Here is a 22,071-nt window from a genome sequence, read left to right on the forward strand (position 1 = left end):
TTTAGATAGGGTTTTGCTTACACTCTATATATTCAATATTTCGCAAACAATACAATGTTTAGTGTATAAAACTTATATTTTCTATGCATGTTTTTAATGATTTAAAGTATTTGTATATATAAAAAATTCATATATTTTAGTTTATTAGTTTATCATTTGGTACTTGTATTTACGTTACACGATTAAACAAATAAATAATGTATAAAGATAAAACTTCATCAACATATCTTTGAAATATTTTATTAGTTTATTATTTAGTACTTATATTTACATTACGTAATAAAAAAAGGTAATATGTATAAAGATAAAACTTCATCAATATATCTCTGAGTTATATGTACAAATAAATATTCTAGAATACAAAAATATTTCCTTTTTTTTCGCAAAATATACAATTTTTAATGTACGATGCAATGATGCATGTTACAGGTCAGAATAATAAATTTACATAATTTTAATTTTTCTTTAATTTTGGGGCAAGAATTATTGTGTATTCAAATGTCTTTTTACGAGACATTTATTATATAATGCAATCTGCAATATAATACACATAATATTAAATATATTTTACTTGTTTTCAATGATTAACGATCTGCAAGCAATTTGTTCAAAATACTTAAAAATCTTTAACAATATATTTTTGCACAGCAATGTAATAAGTATTCGTCACTTAGAAAAAATTAAAAGTTTAATTTTTCACCTAAATCTCAAATATTATGTATAATATATGATATGCAACATTTTTATATGAGTTTCTCATTATATATCTATTAAAAAAGCCTTATTACCTCTTTGCTCAGCTAAAAACTAAAACACTTAAAATGAGTTACTTGTATTATACAATTTGCAATTTGTTTCTGTTTTGTAATAAGTTAGACCTTTGTGGATACACAATGTTAATATTGTGAAATTTTTTATTCTACCTACAAAATCTAACTGTGTGTATATAAAATTGAATTATAGTTTTATTCCAGTATCTAAATGAAGCATTTGTTTCATTACTTCATATGTTGCAAAACCAACTGCCATAAATGGAACTGCTCGTAAGAAGTTGATACTCATTCCACGATATAAACCTTTCACAATGCCATTCTCGGTGTATATCATTCTAAGAGTAGGCAACATTCCCGATCTGAGAAAGTAATTTTATGATTTGATATAAACATACATATAAGATTGAATTAATTTATTTTAATAGATAAATAAAACTAAGTTTATTCAAAATAAATGTTTAAGTAATAAAATTAATATTTCTTAGCTTATAAATTAAGGAAAAAAGATAATAGTAACAGTGGCAATCAATTAAAACATTGCAAAATATTAACATTTTTATATACTTCTGTGCTTACGCGTATTTATGTGTAGCTGGATTCATCATAGCCAATTGCATACGTCTCTTTGTGACGTCTAATGGATAAGAGAAGGTATGTGCTACAGCACCGGCAGCACCTCCGCATAGAAGTTTTGCCGGTATATTCAATATAAGACCACCTATGCAAAGGAGATAATATAATATTACGCACTTGTCTTATTCATTTTGTGAAGTGGTTTATCTCTTACGTACCGGTATTTGTTTTATGCTCGGAACAAAAATAATGTGGCGCATATTTCATGCTTAGATATTTTAACTTCTCGAACGTATAGAAAGAAAATCCGGCATATGGTATCATGCCTAACATATTTGGCCAGAAACCTCTGTACAATGCTCGAAGGCCGCCTTCCTGAATATTTAATAATAATCTTATTTTAAAATAACAGGAGACACCAAAATATTAGAAATTGATAAAATTTTTTATCAAATTTAAAGCGCATCGTAGAATTTGTAATATTAAATTTATTGAGTTTATTGTCTATTACCACAATTTATTGGTTTGTTCATCCATTTTTAATATAAATTTTCAAAAATTTATCTTATTCTTTTATTCAAAATTTATCTTTGTAGTTATTTTAATCTACAAGATGAAATAATCAAATAATCCCAACACCTGTTGGGATCTAAAGATATTTTCTATAGATTCAAATAAGTCTCTTGAAAATAAATTCTAAGTGCATATTAATTTACCTCTTTTAGCATTTTTACAGCAGTGTGTTTTATTCCAGAATAAAGTGTATTGCTGGTAACTTGAAAGGCTAGTCTTGCTCTGATAGTATCGAGCGGATATGTAATTGCAGCAGCTGTAACACCCGCAGCAGCTCCGGCCAAGAACCCATTTATATGCGAATTTTGCTTAAACAATCCCTCTAAATGCTGAAAAAAATTGCACGAACATCAATATCAGTTTTAACAATTAATTAGCTATTTAAAAAAAACAGAGATTGAACGTGTATGTACAACACAGTTGGTTGAAATAAAACAGTTAAAATTTTCTCAAATCATGCAGATATAATTGGCCAAGTATAAATCACGTAGATTTAGGATGACACTAATAGTTTAAATTACTTTGATTAACGAGATTGTTAAATTATCCAACTCGGTAGAAAATCTTATACGCTTACTTTGTGTTTCACACACATATTCTGTCTCTGCTTGTTCCCTTGGGTTTTCCTTTATGGACTGAAAATTGATATTCATCTCAATAAAATATCAAGTATTAATGATACATAAGAAATATTTATTTCATAATTAAAAACTGAGATCTTTGATAATGTAATTTTTTGTCAAGAGGGATTTAAGGAAATTAGTAATAAATAAAATAATTAATAATCTCTTATTGTAAAATAAGTTATTCATATAAATTAAAAATATTAAATCATACAATAAGAGCCACACATTGATAACTTATAATAAACAATATATTTTTCACAATTAACATAACAAAAGGACAGTCAAACAGCAATCAATCATTGTTCAAATTCGTTATTTCGCAGAACGTATTGAATGATTGTAGATTATAGATGTGACCAATTGTACATTAAAAAGCAATTGTGATATCATTACCAGTAAAGTTGAAATATTAATCTAAAATTCTAAAGGTAACTCGACAAATATATATAAAAGGAAAAATTGAGTAGGTACTAATTATATGTGGCAATGGTAATGAAAATAAAAAATTAAAATGGTTGAAATTAAAAATTTTGAAATATAAAGAAAAAAATATGTATATTTGATTTATTCTTCATATTGTAACCATTTTAACTGTCTAATTAATATATTTGCCGAGTTATCTTTGGACTGATTTGAATTATCGTTTGTATCTACATTAACATTACAATTGCAGTTTTTTTTTACTATAATTGACTCAATATGTTCGAGCAACAACAATGATTGGATTACCGTCCTTGATTGTCCTTTTGTAATTTCCTTTTTTTTGTAAGTTTCATGAATAATTTATTGAAGATAACCTGCAAGGTTCAAATGTTTGAAATTTGTTTATATTAACTCTAGTTTATCACACCTATTTTTAATAACTTTTCCCGGAGGCTGTGGATTGTGGAACAATCCTGCAATTTTGTCATGTTATATCTCTAGGTGGAAAATATATGTTTTAGCTCATTTTTTAAAATCAATACTTCAGAGTAAGTTCAAGATAGACAAAAATAAAAAATATTTTATTTTTAAGTTAAAAATCGTTGAAATAAATTTTATTGCAAAAGAATATAGCATCGTGAAAAATTGCATGGGTATGTATGATGTCTCGGCATGGCAAGCTAGAGTTAGTTGCAGAAAATATTGTATATTGTATATTATAAGTATCTTGCTTGGTTCATTTACCTCTTTTATTGCACAATTTAAATTTTAAATTGCTGAGCTTCTACTGATACTTATTATTTAAAATAATATAATGGGACATTTTCAATTGTAAAAAAGAAAATAAGAATCTCATTAAATTTGAATATTATTTTGATAAGTAGTTTTAAATATCATCATTTTGAATTTGAACAAATTCTATCTAAATTTTTGTTTGCACCTTTTTATACCGTTCATACGATGTAAATTGTATTGCTGCGTACGGCACTGCCCTGATCATTTGAACGAGATTGCCTTTATATAAAGCAAGGAAATTTTCGCGACGAACAATTTCCCTAAATCCTGAGAAAACACCTGCAAAATTTCACATATTTAATTTTATTGATTTATACGTATATGTAATTAAAAAAAATGAATATTGTGCATTTATTGTTGGCAAAAGAATTTTAGATAAAATTCATATATGAAGAAGGCATTTTTAAGATGCTTTCTTGACATTTGTTAACATGACTTTAAGTATATGTCAAAGTCCAAATTATTATCTAAAGGTATTGCTTAGTGTTCTTAGTCTGAAAAAAAGTTCCGGAATTTTATAAGTCTTTTTTGCTTTGCTCTTTGAAGTATTTTTGGGGAGGTTTTTGAAGATAATATCAATTTTATTATTTTCTATATGCCAATCTATCTTAATATTTCTTTCACATAAAAAAAAATCTGATTTTTCCCCCTCGATTTTATTTATCTGAAAAGTTAAGGACACTGGTAAATCTAAATAAGAGTTTTATTGATTTTCCGTTCTTACCTAAATGTTTATAATGCTCGTGTTGCGCTTGCAATAAAATTTTAATTCTGTCCAAAGGTGCCACGGCCGTTTTCGAGCACATACCGGCAACACCTGCATAATTTATATTTATATCGATATTTATAAGGTGGTTATAAACGCATTTTTATAAATAACAAAGTCTCGAAGTCGCGACAATTATACAAATCCCCGAAAATATTTGATACAAAAGTTAATAAATATTATGTTCATAATATTAATTAATTTTATGCAATAATTTTTAAACCGAAAGCAATTTAAAATTATTTAAATTAATTGATCAATCTAACATTTTCGGGTTAAATGTATCGTGTCTATAGACAGTAATCATAATTATTAATGTATTATAATTCTAAATTATGTCCAGCGGAATGATAATACGCATATAAAAGATTAAACGGATTTAGGATTGGGAAGATAAATAAATAAAATACTTGTGTTATACTGTATAACACGAGCATTTTTTACATATCAGTATGTGTTTTACTGTATTGTCTTTAATATAAAACTTCATCTTTATTAAATTACATTTTACGTTCTGAATATTGATTGTATTTATTCAATATTTAATCGTATTAGCGTTCAGGAAATATACTATTAGTGTCATTGAATAATTATATCATTATCTTTCATTAGACACAAAACAAACAGAAAATGATACAGTATAGTGCTGATAGCTCCTCGAACGAACACAGTCATTATTCAAAATTCAATGACAGAATGTGTTGTTATAATTAATCAAGGTTGAATATAACTAGTTAAAAAGTTAAAAGATACATATAATAAAGTAACAAAGTTACTCACTTTTAACTTTATAAATGAATAGTTTAATATGGAATAGTTTAAAATAATTCATGGAGAATTCGTTAAAAAATGTATTAATTTTATAAATTTTTTAAAGCATTCCATAGGTTTACGTTTGTTATTTATAACAAAGTTATAAATTTTTTGTTATATTTTTCTAATTAGTTTTTTAAATAAACACAGATTACCGACTTTAAAATTAGTTTAGGACAGAACACGGCAATTATTTTTAAACCATCAAAAATCACGTCACGATCTCATTACTAAGTAGAATATATTTTTAGAGCGTATTTGTGCTAAATATTCGATCAAACTCTAATTAATTAAATTTAATTGACGATTACTTTATTAATACTTGTTATATTTCGTTATAGATAAAATTATAAATTTTTTCGATTATATAAAGAAAGATTTGAGACAACGAATGATATAATTAGATATTTTATATTAGACATTTTGCTTTAAGTGATTCTTGATTGATTTAATCATTGCTCGGAGTTTAATTAAAATGGTTTTAAATTTAAAGTCCATTTTAAAAAAATTTGCCCTAAATTGTGCAGAGAACTAGGCTCTAGGAACATAAATCTGAAATCAGTCAACCTTCATAAAAATCCCTATAACTATATCCTGTACGTTTACGGTATCTTAGAATTGGTTGTTCCAATTTTTTGGTAAATTTACCTATCAGGTAAATATATTTATTTAAGGGTCGGTTGTTCCAACTTCTTGGTAAACTTACCTATCAGGTATATTTTATCTTTATTTATTTAAGAAAAGAAATGAAGACAAACATATGCTTACCTTGTAGGTAAGTTTACTAAGAAGTTGGAACAACCGACCCTAAGAAAAAAAATGAAGATAGACACATGCTTACCTGGTAGATAAGTTTACCAAGAAGTTGGAACAACCGACCCTTAGAGAATGGGACTGCTATTCCGTACACGGTTACCGTTAGTTATCGGTTCGATAAGTGTCGTTGCGCATGTATTTTGATATATGAAAATATACGCGCAATGACAGTTATCGAACCGACACTACGAACCGACAGTACGGAATACTGGTCCTAAACCAAAAAGGAAAGGAAAAAAGAAAAATATAGGATATCCAAAGGATTCCAACGTCAACTCACCACCGGCTACGAGATTTTTCACAATCATCTCGTAATTTTCGTTTTTTTTTTTAGATCGCGTCATAGTTGCTGGATCACGTTGAGATAGATGCCGAGTTATACTAGGAAAATGCGAACGAGACTGCCCATGGCAAGGAAGCGTCCCGCTTACTCCATGTGATTCTTCAGTCGACGAGAGGGGGAATTGTGAAGCACTGACCTTGACTGATCCATTCTCATGTAAAAAGCGTGGACTATTTACATCAATTCGCATTGTGTCCTGGCAGAGAAACGTGACATGTGTTGCGGTGAAATTGTATACTTCGAAATCTCTTCCAATTTTGCAGGTATAGTTACTCGCGAACATAAATGTGATATTGCTATATAATCTTTTATTACTCATATAACTTTTAACGATATCTATATTTGCGGTTAGTATATATTTGTAATTAATTATTTCGTAATAACATTGTTTTATTTACTTACACATATGCTATAAAAATTGTCATTTCATCGAGAATCACATAATATAAAGTGTGTACTATAAGTATGTCGCTATAATCGTATCGACTTGGATTTTAGCTCGAGTTTAACTTACGATTTCATTATGATAGCATTTATCGTGTATATTAACAAAAGATAATTTATAATTTTAATCTTAATGTATAATGCATTCCCTCAAGTGCATATTTATAATATAATATAAAGATAACTTGAATGAAGTTTAGATTAGATGTCTTTGTTATAAATTTTTTAAATTCAGTTTGTAGAATAAAACTTCTTATTATATAAGAAATTTAAGGATTCAAAATTTCTATTATATAAGAAATTTAAGGGTTAAAAATTTCTATATCATAAATGATGGATGTTAAAACATTGCTAATCAGTTGATGGATAAACGTATATCCATGATTTAATGAGGAACAATGTTTATTACATTTCAGCATTTGAATCATTTTTAACTGCTGGGTCTGTTCGCGTCACATGCCACGACATGCTCCTATCACCCCAACGCACTCCAATACGTTGATTCCGATGACGCCAACCTATTAGAGTGCGTTGGAGTGAGTAGGAGCATGTTGGAGCGACGCGAACAAACCAGATTGGTTGCTGCTCTCGTATATAAAGTATGATCATTTTTGTACTTCTCACTCTCTAAAAGAACATTCGAGAAGTAAAAAATATATGTACAATATAAATAAATAAGGGTCAGTTCCAACTTCTTGGTAAATTTACCTATCAGGTAAATATATGTTTGTATTTATTTATTTAAGAAAAGAAATGAAGATAGATACATGCTTATCTGGTAGGTAAGTTTACCAAGACGTTGAAACAATCGACCCTGAGTAGCAATCATGTAACTATTTCCTTAGGGCGGAAACGTGAAAAGTTTCATGTAACTATCTCTTTCTATTAGTGTTGAATAGAAAGAGATAGTAACTTGAAACTTTTCACTTTTCAGGTTTCCACCCTAGAGGAAAAATTACATGATCGATACCCTGAATGTAATGTTTTTGGACATTATATGAGCTCTTACTTGGAAGATTTAGGGTTGATCGTTCCAACTTCTTGGTAAACTTATCTACCAGGTAAGTATGTGTCTATCTTCATTTCTTTTCTTAAATAAAGACAAACGTATATTTACCTGATTGGTAAATATATCAAAACGTTAGAACAACCCTTAACTATTTATTTATGTCCGATACATTATTCGACATTCTAAAAGAGCGTTCGGATTCGGCCAATCGAGTAAGAGAACGCGCTAGGGAGAAATATTTTAATCCCTATGAAACAAATCCTTCTATTGGATCTCGGAGGTGAAAACTCTTTCTCATTTTCGTATAGCACATCGTATAGCAAATCAGAATTTTAAAAGTTTGATAAACTTGCAGATTTAACAAAATTTTCTCAATTTATGCTGGAAATTAAAGTTTTATTTAGGATTATTATGGAGTTCGATTTACGTTTTTGGCTTAACAAATTTTTACAAAATAAACAAGAAAATTCTGTTAAATTGAATATTTCAAAGTTATAAATCATAAAATTGTTAATGTTTTCCGACCTACAGACAGAAAATCTAAAACAAGAAGCTAATCAGATCACACATACACGTATAAATATCACTGATGTGAAAATGATTTTTGTACAAACTTTGAGACACCTTAATAACAAAGCAAAGGAATATTTTACAGTAAACGTTGATTTTAAATCTTATTTAATTGTAAGATTAACATTTGAAATTTCCACAGTGGATAATATATTTAGCAAGTTTTGGACCCCGTAGGAAAAAATTGTGCAAAAATTACTGCACAAAAAATTGCATATTTTTGTGCATAAATTTCTGCAGTTTTTACAGATTTTTGTATAAATTTTTTGCCTTTAGAATTTTTTTGCAGAAAATATTGCAGAATTTTACAAAATATTTTTTCTATTTAATTTTTTCTGAAGGCAAAAAACTTTAGAAAACATTACATAAAATTCTGCAAATTTTGCAGAAAAATTCTAAAAGCGAAAATTTTGTACAAAAATCTGCAGAAATTCATGTACAAAAATATGCAATTTTTTGTGCAGTAATTTTTGCATAATTTTGTCCTACGGGACAGCATAGAGATAAGTAAATAATACTACAGAATAGGGTGTTTAGAAAATCCTTGTGAAAAATTTAGAATAGGAATTAAAGAAAATGGAGAACAACAATATTAATAAAATTTTGTATGAAATGGTGACTTCATGTTCCATAGTTATAGATTTAATGCTTGGGGAAATGTATTATGATTCATTTGAAAATATATGTGTGGAAACTAATCGATTTGCAAAATTAATTTTAAGTATTATGTATTAATATGTATTTAAAACATTAGTGTTTAAAAAAAATTTAGTTCTTTCTAGACTTTATATGGTTTCCACTTAAAACATTTTTTTGGATAAAATTATTTAATACTTTTTTTTTATTACGAAAATCATATACGAGATATGATTCATGATTTAAAAATTAATTGTCTTTTCATTAATTAATTGTTTTAATGTAAACTTATCTGACAATATGATTCTTGAATAAGTTTCTTGTTATTTTCATGACAGAAATATCTAAAATTATTACATTTATTATAGTATATAATTTTATGTAATTTTATAATTAACAATAATTCAGAAAATGTACAAATATAATTATTTGTATTCCTAAGCTTATTTTTGTTAAAGAAATTACACGGAAAAAATGTAATATATCCAATAAGATATGTAGTTACGGGTTGCCAATTACAGATATACCCAATACAATAATATATGATATTGCAGTATCAACATTGTACTTGCATTAACAGCAAATATTATTGTATTGATTATTATCTGTAGTTACCCACAATTGCATATGTTATTAGCTGTATTACTTTTTTCTGTGTACATAAAATTATATAAATGTATAATTTTATATACAGGGTGTCCCAAAACATGTGAGTCAACGCTCGTAAAAAGGTAGAAGGGATCGAGATGAACATAAAAGTCCAATATTGTTTTAGGTTAGGTCCACCAATAATCGAGGTATTAATTTTTCAAATTATGCGAATGAGAGCGCGCCGAGGGAAGAGCTTGATCTGCTTGAGCTATAAACACGGAAGAAAAAATCTATCGTGAATGTATGATAAGCTTTTATTAATTTACTGTTCAGAATTACAATAGAAATTAATTAAATTATTTGCAGATTCCATACATTAATATCTCGATTAGTGATGGACTTAACTCAAGACAATACTGGACTTTTTATGTTCATCTCGATCCCTTATACCTTTTTATGAGCATTGAAAATGTTTTGAAATACCCTGTATATTTGACAAATTGTAAAATCTATTAATTGCACTATTTGTGAAAGGACTATTTGTAAAAAATTTTAGGCAAATAGTTGAAATTTTTAATTGATTTATTCTGTTTATGTAGCGATTCAAAGAACAAATATATTTTTTTACATGATTTAAACGCGTTGACAACAAGACTATATTAGTTTACCTATGTGAACTTTATTTAAATAATTCTTGTAAATGTTGATAGAAATTGAAAAATCAATATCAACTATGTCGAGGAAACAGAGAACGTAGAATGACATAAAATAAATAGCAAAAACTTTCTCAAATATTGTGTGAATAATCAATCAAATATACATATAGATTTAAAATAGACTGTTATTTTAAATAAATTATCTGACTGCTCGTTAAAGTGTTTATTTTATTTTGTGTTTCACACATATTCTGTTTTTAATTCTTCTCTTGAGATTTTCTCTATTAAAAATTTACTTTCTTAATAAAATATTATGTACCATTGATACATGAGGAATATTTGGTCGATATTTTTTTCAACATCTGTTTTCTTCTAGTTTGCAATATCAGTAGTCATAAAAAGAATTTAAGATAATTATACATAAAATAATTGTTATTTTCTTATATTTGTAATATTAAGTTTTTAGAGTTTAACTTAAAATGATACTTTGTAATACTTGAAAAATTTTACGTATCTATAATTGTTCAAAATTTGTATACTTTTAATGTTAGATATTTGTTGAATTTTGCTAGTCACTTTACCAGAGGTGTATTTGTAATTCTACGTCTTGTTATATCCACGGTAGAATAAAAAAATGTTTATTATGTATCATAACAAATATCTCTCTTTCTCTTTCTCAGCATTTGTTGTTCCGATACATGTAATGTATTATATATCAAAACATATATGAGAGTTATCTCCCTCTAATCAGGGATTCGTAAATGAGATCTTTTTTGCATGATACACATGTCGCTTCATATGTGATGTGTGAAACAAAATATATTCTTTTATATCTTTTCATTTTACGAAAGAATTTTCTTCTTCGAAGAAGATAAAAATAGCAATGTATAATATATAACAAATAAATAAATTTAACATTTTCAGTTATCAGGTGGAACTCTACATGAAATTTTATTTATTTATTTGTATTTGATATATATGACTCTCGATATCCTAAGATGTATTGGCTTTGTAAATTGAATAGAAGCTAGCAGAGAGGAAGCTAGTAGGGACTCTAGGTATGTATAAAATATTTTAATCCCTATGAAATTTGTTTTATTGGATCGCAGATGAAAACCTCTTCTTATTTCTGCGTATAGCACGTGTTTTCGGTAACCCTCAGTATTAAGAAAACATTTGATGAAGTTGAACTTGCAGATCGCAATACGATTTTCTAAATTTATTTTCGAAATTGTTCTTACATAAATATCAAGTAATAATGTTCGCACTTCTCAGACAATTGATAGAAGACAGACGTGCATATTTTCAATCTGGTAATGCATATTAATAATTTGTTTATAAATTATAAAATACGCGTGTATAATAATCTAACATTAATTCTATTACAGAAGCGAAGCCGATCGAAACCGAGAAAAGTATGAATATCAGCAAAAAATTTTTGGAAGCTCTAACATTGTCGTTTGAAGCAAAGTATCTAGGTGAAGACGTAAAGCCCTCTAAAAAGGAAAACAAAGTCAAAGCGGTAGAGAAAAGGCTAACTGTATTATATAATTATATAATGGATACTTCAACAAATTCAAAATTAGATGACATTATTGCTTTAGCGACAGCTTATCATAATATAGGGCAAGTATATGTTGCGTCTACAAAATTTGAAGAATTAAATTTTGCTGTGGTATGCTTCTCAAAATGTTTAGAATTGTTACAAGAAAAACACATAATATTAAATCCCAAATCTATATTAACATCCATAAGTGTCCTTAACGACTTAAATTTAGTTTGTGACAAAGTAGAGAAAAAGAGACATACTTCCAAATTCTTGAATGCAGCAATGGAGCTATATTTGAAGTACATAGTAAACGCCGATTATCCTGATCCTGTTAATATAGCAACCATTGTTGATATTAAAGAAGAAGAATCAAATCCCAGAACTATGTTGGACACTCTTCATCAAGCAACTTTACGGGATTTAGGAATTCAATATTTGATAAAACCCAAAGATAAGCATAGATTTGTAATATACTTGCATATCTTAATAAAAGATCGATTGTCACAAATGATATCTGAGGAAAGAAAATTTCAAGAAAATTTTAACTGTTTCGATGTGGCTTTAACCTTATTCGATCTATCTAAATACTTCCTAGCAAACGCTCGTTTTGTTGAAGCAAGAAATCACATCATCACAGCAGATTATTTAACATGCAAATTTTCTGATACATTTATCAAGGATACAACAGAAAGAAAAGATTCTAAATCACAATTCAGTTTGTATGAGAGACTTGATTACGTATGTGCTGTTAGTGCTAGATGTTGGGGCACCTATGGAGTTTCACTTTTACGTTTTTGGGTTGATAAATTTTTACAAAATAAAAAAGAAAATTCTTGTGAATTTGATATTTCAAAGTTAAAAATCAAATCTGAAGAAGAGGATTCGTCAAAATTACTAATATTTTCCAATTTAGAAGAAGAACTAAAACAAATAGCTAATCAGATCACATATACACGTATATTAAATCTTACAGATGCGAAATCGACTTTTGTACAAACTTTAAGATATCTTGATAAAGCAAAGAAATATTTTACCACAGACACTGATATTGACTCTTATATGGAAATAGTACTTGAAATTTCCGCAGCGTATAAATATTTAGCAGGTTTCGAACAGCACAGAGATAAACAGATAAAACTACATAAACGACGAGTAGAATGTTTAGAAGGCCTTTGTGAAAAATTTAGTATAACAGTTAAAGAAGATGGAGAATCGCAACTTTATAAACAAATTTTGTATGAATTGATGACTTCGTGTTCCACAGTTATAGATTTAATGCTAGAGGAAATGTATTATAACATGTCATTTAAAGACGTATGTGCGAAAGTTAATCATTTCACGAAATTGATCTCAATAAGTATTAATTATTTAAAACATTAAAAAATTAGTTCAGTCTATACACTTTGTACAGTTTTTATTTATGAAATTTTGTCTAGACAAAATTATTTTAATGCTTTTTTTTGTTGTACGAAAGCCATATACAAGATATGATTTCAAAATTGCTTTTTCATTGATTAATTGTATAAATTTAGTTTTTTATTGACTAATTTGTACAAATTTAGTTGACAATATGATTTTTGAATAATTTATGTTCCTTATCATTTCCACAATAATTTAGAACATAGAGAATTGCAACTTTATTTGCAACGAATTTTGTATGAATTGGTGATTTCATGTTTTACAATTATGCATTTAATACTTGAAGAAATGAATTACTACACGTTTAAAGATATATGTGTGAAAATTAATTGATTTATGAAATTGATCTCAATAATTTATATTTAAAGCTTTAGTTTTAAAAATATTTAGTTCTCTCCACAAGTTGTGTATAATTTCTATTTATGACATTTGGACAAAATTATTTTAATGCTCTTTTTTATTGTACGAAAATCATATATGAAACATGATTTAAAAACTGCGTTTATGATCGAATACATTTATCCGACAATATAATTTTTGAATAATTCATGGTTTCTTATCACTTCCATATGACAAATGCTGAGATTACATTTATTATAGCATCATGGTTTTATGTGATTTTATAATTAACAATGAGAACTCCGCACAAAAAGTGCATGAAAAAAAGGTTCCAGCGAAATTGTATAAAATTTAGATGTATTGTGCTTTTTGATGTGGTAATTATAAATTTTACAGTAAAATTTTTTTTAGATGAATTAGTTTTTTGTTAGAGGTGTTTAAAGGTGGCAATGTCAGATTTATTTACGCTGAAGATATATTAATTAATTCGATGTTGCATATGGAAATATGTGTGTAAGTGATGTATATGTGTGTGTGCAGGGGAGAGAGAGAACGTCGAATTTTGGATCTGATCTATAATGATGACAACTAATAGAAACCTTAGTTTCAAGCTATTTTGATTTGAAGACTTTCAAAGATTTTAAAAAGAGCCTTGAAAAAATGGTAACACATACACACACACACACACACACACACACACACACACACACACACACATCACATCACATCACATATACGCATCCCAGTAAACAACATATCATCAACATAACGTTATTACAAAATGATATTTTATAACATGTAATGTTTAAATATGTAGTTTTTAATATTGTACACAACATTATTATGGAAAGTATTTGATTTAAACATTAAAAATTATGTTTCTAACTATAATTATAACATTTAGGAATATTATGTTATAGAATAACAATTCAATAATATTTATAAAATATTATGTTAGATAAAATCCACATAAAATCAATGTTTTAAAAGATTGATTTAATGTTCTTTGCTTATTGGGATACTTCCATGTGCAATGTCGATCTGCAAAGATTTTAACCATAAAATTTGTAATCAAGACATAAAAATTTATAACATGCAATTTTTATACAATTTGACTGGGATCTTTTTATTATGTGTTTTATGCGGAGTCCTTTAGAAAATATAGTACAAGTATTGCTTACATTTATATAAAATTATTTCAATTATAAAAATTACATAAGATTATATAAATGCATATAATCTTACATATATTGACAAATTGTAAAAATTATCAATGCTTGTAAAACTATTTGTAAAAAAATCTTAAGGAAAAAAAGTGAAATTTTAAATTGATATACTCCGTTTATGTAGCGATTTAAAGAACAAATATATTTTTATAAGATTTAAATGCCGACAACAAGAGTATATTAATTTACCTCTTTTAGCATTTTCATACCTTTTTGATTCCAGAATATTATTGGTAACTTAAAAGAATATTGCAGTAATAATGTTGAGTAGTGGACATAGATTATAGTTGCTGTAAAACTGTAACAACTTCAACCATTTACATTCGAACTTTGCTCGAATATTCCCTGTAAGTACTGATAACAATTGAAGAATCAATATCAATATGAATACAATATCAATGTCAATTACATCAATAAAATGAAGGTTAAACATTTATGAATAATAGAATGAATAGTTAAAACTTTCCTACATATTGTGCAGATGATCAATCATATGCTGTACATATATATATTTAAAATACATTAATGATATATTTTAATTTGTCTAACTGCCGGATAAAACGTTTCATCCGCTTACTTTGTGTTTCACATACATATATATTCCCTGTCTGATTGTTTCCTTAAGAGTTTTTCTATCAACTGAAAATAAATCTTTTTAATAAAATATCAAGTATTATTGGTATATGATAAATATTTGATCTTTAGTTGAACCGATATCTTTCGCAACATCAATCTTCTTATCAATCTTTGCAAGAAGGATTTAAGATAATTAGTTACAAATAAAAATAACTAAATTATTAATGTATATTAATTTAAAATAATATAAAAGGTTGTTCCAGGTTTAAAAGAAAGCAAGGTTGCATTAAATTTGTATATTTTAATGTATTCAAATATTGCTTGAATTTTAGTAAGTTCTAATATTAATTTTTTTTCTCGTCTTTTAAAAGTATTGAATTCCTGTAAATTATATTCGACGCGACTCTGGTCATGTAAACAAGATTTTACATACAGCAAAAAATTTTTAAACAATTTCTCTAAATCTCAAGAAAACTGTTATATAAAATTTCATATAATTAATTTCATATAAATTTCATATTAATCATTTCACATTTAACATATATTATATATATATATATATATATTCACAAATTTCATATATTTATTTATATCTATATTTGTTTTCATACGTACGTATTATTTCACACTAAATATATGTATGTACATACACGGAACTCACATCTAAAGTTAGGCATTTCCAAACGTGTCATATTATTATGACTCTAAATTGTGTGATCATATAAGTAATTTATTTGCGCATGTGAAAAATGTTTAGATTTAGAAAATAAATAAGGTGCATAATGTTTATAATGTCTATATTATGTATAGTGTAAACCGACATAACCGATGTATGATCCCGACTTAAAAATTAATTTATTTAATAATAACGATTTTAGTAATACCTATAATTATAAATATATATACATATAATATATGTATCAAATAATTTATAATTTTAATCTTAAAAAAATTTTTTAATATGTTATTTTTATATATTTGTAATATTGTGTTTTTTAGAATTCAACTTGTGGAATAATACTTTATTATACTTTAGAAAAATTGTAGGAATTTGTAGTTGTTTAAAATTTGTTACTTTTAATGTTAAATATTCGTTGAATTTTGTTAAGTTACTTAATAAACAGGCGTATCCATAATATGCTTTGTTATATTCATGGTATAATAGAAAAAATGTTTATTACGTAAAATAATATTGTGTGTAGTTCCCATACATGTGATATACATATGTATGTGGCAGTTCATGATTTTTGGCTATTGTGCATACATAGATAAAGTCTCTTTTGGTATTTTCTGATTCACGTGTAATGCGACATGCGTATCACGCGTATTATGCGTGGATATACTCTTTTGTACACTGAGAAAAAAAGTTATTGATTTGACTACATTTTTCCACTTGATTAAATTTCTTCAAATCAACTATTTATGTATTTCAGTCAAATATATAAATAGTTAAATTGAAGTTTAAGTATTATGTATTTAAGTTAAATGCATAAATACTTGAGCTGAAGAAATTTAATTGAGTTGAAAAATTTAGTCAAATTAACAACTTTTTTTTCTCAGTGTCCTTTTTTTTTAGAAGAACTTCCTTTCTCAGAGAAGATAAATAGCGATGTATATGTAACAAATAAATAAATAAATTTGATATTTTCAAGTAATCAAGTAGAATTTTATTTTTTAATTTTTTGTTTGAGTTGAATATCCGATAAATTATTTGATATTCTATAGGAGCATATGCTAGCGACCGTAGGTAATAATATTTTCCTATTGAACGAATCTTCATTGGAGATGAAAAACACGTTTTTACACATAACACGTGTTTCCGGTAATCCTCTAGCTAGGATTAGAGAAGTGTGAAAAACATTCGATTAACTTTGCTCACGTTTTTCTCAAGTTATATTAGGAATTTTCAGAACACGTTTTTCTCAAGTTATATTAGGAATTTTCTTTATATCAATATCAAGTAATAATGTTAGCATTTCTCAAATACAGATTGGAAAGGAGATGCAAATCCCTCCGAATTAAAGGCGTTAATTGCAAATTTAGAACAAGTCATGTAAAATATTTATTGCAATGTTGATTCTCATTTCTTTCTTACAGAAGCGAAGCCGACCGAAGTATGAATATATTAGCAAGGAATTTTTGGAAATTCTACAATTGTCGTATGAAATAAAAAACCTATAAGTAAGGATCCGACAACAATTTTTGTAAGAAAAACAAAATAATCAAAACGGTAGAAGACAGAGACGTTATTTGACGTAAACAATTTTGTAAGAGTCATATCATTTGATGCTATCGTAGCCATAGCTGTAGTTTATTATAACTTTGGTTTAGTACATATGAAGTCTAAGAAAAGTTCCAAATTACGTATAGCTTTAAGTTTTTGATATATGTTTGGAACTGTTTCAAGAAAAGAAAAGACCGTAAGCTATATTGATATGGATAAACGCTTGTAACAAAATCTACTTAGTTCTTTATAAATTAAAGAAAGACACATTTCTACATCATTTCCCTGGCGGAAAAATTTTCTACAAAATTCTAAAAAACTACAAAAATTTACAAAAGTGTTCCAATTCTAGCACATTTTTCTGTAGAAATTACAAAAAAATGCTAGAATTGGAACACTTTTGTAAATTTTTGTAGTTTTTTAAGAATTGTGTAAAAATTTTTCCGCTAGGGTGGATTGGGCAATACAACTATATTTAGCATATATGAAGAAAAGTTATCCTGTAGGCCTATTCTGTAATTCATAACGACAGTTCGGTATCATTATGTTGTCGTTGCGCAGTTTTTTTGTCATATATAATATGTGCGCAATGACAATGTAATGATATCGACACTGTCGTTAAGAGTTACAGAATAGGTCTACTAATCCTATATATATCAACTATTGTTGATGTTAAAGAAGAAGAATCGAATTTTAGAATTATCTTACAAAGAGAGAGACTACATTTTACAACTTTACGGAATATAGCAGTTCAATATTCTCTACAACCGAAAGACAGGCAAGACTTTGTGATACACATGTATAACTTCTTAAAGAAGCACTTGTCTTGTTGGAAACGATGTCTGAGGGAAAACCATTTCGCGAAGACATTCTCCATTGAGTTTTAACTGTATTCGAATTATATAGATATCTTCTGATAAACCATCGTTTTGTCGAAGTTAAAAATTATATGGCTACTGCAGATTACGTGACGTATAAATTTTCCGAGGACTTATTGGAAACTCTAAATCAACAAGACAATAAATCAAAATTGTGTTATGTCTATTTGTCCAATAATTACGATTATATTCGTGGCATTATTGTTGGATTTTGGAGTACCTACAAAGTTTCACTTTTACGTTTTTGATAGAAGCAATTGTAAAAAAACATAGGTAAATGCAAGATAGATACTTCAGGAACTGAAAAAGAATTAACAAATTTTCTAATATTTTTCTAACTTAAAAGAAGAAACTGAATATATAACTAATCAGATCCTAAATACATGTGTATTAAATCTCGAAGATGCCAAATCCATTTTTGAAAAAATTATAAAGCACCTTAATTGATGAAGCAAAAACATATCTTACTGCCATCTGTGATATTAAAAATTATGCACAAGTAATACTTGACGTTTCGGCGGCACATAAATATTTAGCAGGTTTTTAAACAATCCAAAGAAAACCAATTAGAACTACATAAACAGCGAGCACAGTATTTACAGGATGTTTGTAAGGATTTTCATACAATTAATATAGGTGAAGAATTTCATATTTATAAACGGATCTTGTGCGAAATGGCAACTTCTTGTTCCGCGGTTATACATTTAACACTCAAGGAAGCATAACTATGAAATTGAAGTATTGGAGAAAATTGATCGATTTACGAGGCTGATTAATTCATATCTAAAGAATTAGAACTTTAGGAAAATATTTAGAAAAAAAATCTTTAATGTTTGCATATTTTTTTATTTGTCACGTTAAGAAATACACATTTTTATATTTCTTTATTGCATAGAAGTCGTGTAAGAAATATGAGTCATGATGAACAAATGTCTCCCTATTAATTATTAGTAGCTGATATTAAATTTATCTGAGAATATCTCTTAAATGTATCCTCTCATGAAATAATATTAGATATAATAAAAATAGATAGCCCACATATATATATAGGAAGATATTTTTTAGATTTTTAAAAGATATGTCATGTGTCTTGAGATGAAAAGATATTTTTCAGCAATCTGAAAGATCTTATGCAACATTTGAGATATGATTTCAAATATCTGTAAGATACCTCAATTTTGATGTAATGTCAAATATCTGTGAGATATTTCAATTTTGTGGAATTATTACACGTACATTATTAGTTATATGCAATTTTATATTCCCTTAATTTTTATATTTATCTTTACTCTTTTTACTCAAAAGTTAAATACTTATAAGTATTTTGTACATTAATCACTTATAAAATCAATAATATAACTTTTATTTGTATAAAACGAAAGTATATACTATTAAATATATTTATACCAAAGGAGTTAAGAACGTAAAGAAAAAATATTATAAAAAATAAAATAGAATGTTCAGTGAAAATCACAATACAGATGCATAAAAATTTGTTAACCTTTATATTTGATATGTAAAGTATTATTTTTTATTTTGATGTTTTAATATGTAAATTATTTAATTATATATATATATATATATATATATATATATATATATTTGCAGTGAATATTTCATGTACATATGATGCATTAGTTAAGTCTAGATTTAACAACTAGGTTAAAGTTTTGTATGTTTTTTCATATCATATGTACCTATGTAATCACATATATACTTATGTTAAAGAGTAGTAGTTTTTTTTACATATATTTTATAAGAGATTAAATAGAGTTTATGTATTTAACTTCATGTATACCAGGAAAAAAGTTTCATATAAAAACATATATAAATATATATAAATATATATAAAATATATCCATATATATTTATATTAATTTCCTTTCTTTTGTAAAATTTCTGTTTGATATAAAAAAATAATAGTCATATTAAAAAGATAGAAACTAATTAAAAAATAATTTTCGCATTGCTTCTTTTAAAAAAGCTAAGTATGAAAAATTGTCCATATATAACTAATATATATTCTGAAATATATATAGTTATATATGGACATATGATTATATATAGACAATTTTTCATATTTAGCTTTTTTAAAGAAAGCAATGCAAAAATTATTTTTTAAATTAACTTCTATCTTTTCAATATGACTATTAATTTTTTTATATCACAAAAATTTTACAAAAGAAAGAAAACTAATATACATAATGGATATTATTATATGTTTTTATATTAAATATTTTTTCCCGGGTAATAACTTTAATATGCACAAATACAGCGAATAGTGCAAGTAATCAAATAATTTGCAATATTTTTTAATTTTCTATGGAGTATAAACAAACATATAAGTAAATGAAACAAATTTTAGGCTAACCATCCTTTATGAGAAAAACAAACTAACAGGAAAAAGATTTTTTAAAGTTATTTTTGTTTTTTACCTTTTTTCCTTATTATATCCTTTATTAAAGAGAAATATTACGATCTCAGACTTCTCTTTCTTTATGTGTTGCTCGAACCTCGAATCTTGCGCTTCATGCTCAGTTCTCCTATTCATGATGTAATACCATATTCCTATCGAGTTCTTAATTTCTTATGTGTTCGACCGGTTCGACGCTATGTTGACGCCACACGTTACTTTTTTCTAAACGACATATTTGGTATATTAATTTGAGATTTGATGAATGCGCAGTGGGCAGCATTACTTTCATGTGTGAAATTTTTTGTATACGAGTTTAAGAACTGGACCTCTAGTGTAGAAATAGCGAATTAGACTGTATAAAATGTGTTTTGATGTGTTTTGTGCTCTGAAAAATTTGTGGATTGAACCAGAGAGAAACCTGAGAGCGGCCACCGCGGCCTTTTTCGTGCGACCGATATTTGACTAGCATCAGCGCCAAACGTGGATGTAAAGTCTGTTTTACATTAATCGCAAGCCGCTAGTTGCGACTTGCGACATCCAATAGGCGCTTAGTTTCTAGTTAAAGCTCGACATTTATTGGGTGTTGCAAATTACAACTGGCGACTGCAATTAATGTAGAACGGGCTTTACATCCACGTTTGGCGCTGATGCTAGTCAAATATTGGTCGCACGAAAAAAGCCACGGTGGCCGCTCTCAGGTTCCTCTCTGATTGAACAATCGAACTTTATATTCCAACGAAGAAGAAGATGATATAATTTCTTTGGCGTGATAGTCGTGTCGTCTCCGCGAATTCATTAGGACATATTTGAATTCCAATTAATTAACATCGTTGAATTCACGTGGTACACGGTACACGCGTACGCGTAGCGGCAGCCGGCAACTCGGCAGTCGGCACTCTCGACAATCTTCAAACCACTTCAAACGGCGGTTTGTTGCGGTGCGGTGTGTTGCACATGGTTACGTCGGAAATTGATAAAAGTTTTGGAAATACGACATTTACGTTTGTAACTGAAAATAAAGTATTTTTGGACGCAAT

General features: G+C 27.2%; 2 protein-coding genes and 1 long non-coding RNA gene across 6 annotated transcripts; 2 read left to right on the plus strand and 1 right to left on the minus strand.

Annotated features, from left to right (window-relative positions):
- Window positions 1-6: 6 nt before the first annotated feature.
- On the minus strand, window positions 7-21,502 carry LOC105831624 (graves disease carrier protein homolog). 3 transcript variants are annotated; one of them, XM_036283283.1, is made up of 9 exons: window positions 21,318-21,502; window positions 21,054-21,256; window positions 6,439-6,697; window positions 4,488-4,580; window positions 3,909-4,042; window positions 2,063-2,248; window positions 1,565-1,721; window positions 1,350-1,491; window positions 958-1,132 (listed from the first exon to the last, which is right to left on the minus strand). In XM_036283283.1, the coding sequence occupies exons 3-9, from the start codon at window positions 6,689-6,691 to the stop codon at window positions 958-960; spliced, it is 1,140 nt and encodes a 379-aa protein (XP_036139176.1). In that variant the 5' UTR covers window positions 6,692-6,697; window positions 21,054-21,256; window positions 21,318-21,502. The 3 variants fall into 3 exon arrangements, with proteins under 3 accessions (XP_012527323.1, XP_036139176.1, XP_036139177.1); XM_036283284.1 differs by having other exon boundaries at window positions 21,361-21,501; XM_012671869.3 differs by lacking the exons at window positions 21,054-21,256; window positions 21,318-21,502 and having other exon boundaries at window positions 7-1,132; window positions 6,439-7,229.
- On the plus strand, window positions 6,680-15,105 carry LOC105831622 (KIF-binding protein). 2 transcript variants are annotated; one of them, XM_012671867.3, is made up of 4 exons: window positions 6,680-6,764; window positions 11,332-11,465; window positions 11,547-11,720; window positions 11,796-15,105. In XM_012671867.3, exons 3-4 carry the CDS (start codon window positions 11,666-11,668, stop codon window positions 13,334-13,336), a joined length of 1,596 nt encoding a protein of 531 aa, XP_012527321.1. In that variant the 5' UTR covers window positions 6,680-6,764; window positions 11,332-11,465; window positions 11,547-11,665; the 3' UTR covers window positions 13,337-15,105. The 2 variants fall into 2 exon arrangements, with proteins under 2 accessions (XP_012527321.1, XP_036139175.1); XM_036283282.1 differs by lacking the exon at window positions 6,680-6,764 and adding an exon at window positions 9,686-9,869.
- Window positions 15,164-19,865, plus strand: LOC114255298. Its single transcript, XR_003626584.2, has 2 exons — window positions 15,164-15,287; window positions 17,614-19,865. It is a non-coding gene; the product is annotated as an uncharacterized LOC114255298 (long non-coding RNA).
- Window positions 21,503-22,071: the final 569 nt, after the last annotated feature.

This window comes from Monomorium pharaonis, chromosome 2 (assembly GCF_013373865.1).
Source record: "Monomorium pharaonis isolate MP-MQ-018 chromosome 2, ASM1337386v2, whole genome shotgun sequence".
NCBI lineage: Eukaryota > Metazoa > Arthropoda > Insecta > Hymenoptera > Formicidae > Monomorium > Monomorium pharaonis.

Bases quoted from the DNA above. Each gene is read 5' to 3' on its own strand.
- LOC105831622 (XM_012671867.3), top strand. From the start codon at position 11,666: ATGTTCGCACTTCTCAGACAATTGATAGAAGACAGACGTGCATATTTT. The intron at 11,721-11,795 runs GTAATGCATATT...ATTCTATTACAG, and splicing joins ACGTGCATATTTTCAATCTG to AAGCGAAGCCGATCGAAACC.
- LOC105831624 (XM_012671869.3), bottom strand. From the start codon at position 6,820: ATGAGTAATAAAAGATTATATAGCAATATCACATTTATGTTCGCGAGT. The intron at 1,722-2,062 runs GTAAATTAATAT...TTAAATATTCAG, and splicing joins CTGTAAAAATGCTAAAAGAG to GAAGGCGGCCTTCGAGCATT. The intron at 1,492-1,564 runs GTACGTAAGAGA...TCCTTTGCATAG, and splicing joins CGAGCATAAAACAAATACCG to GTGGTCTTATATTGAATATA.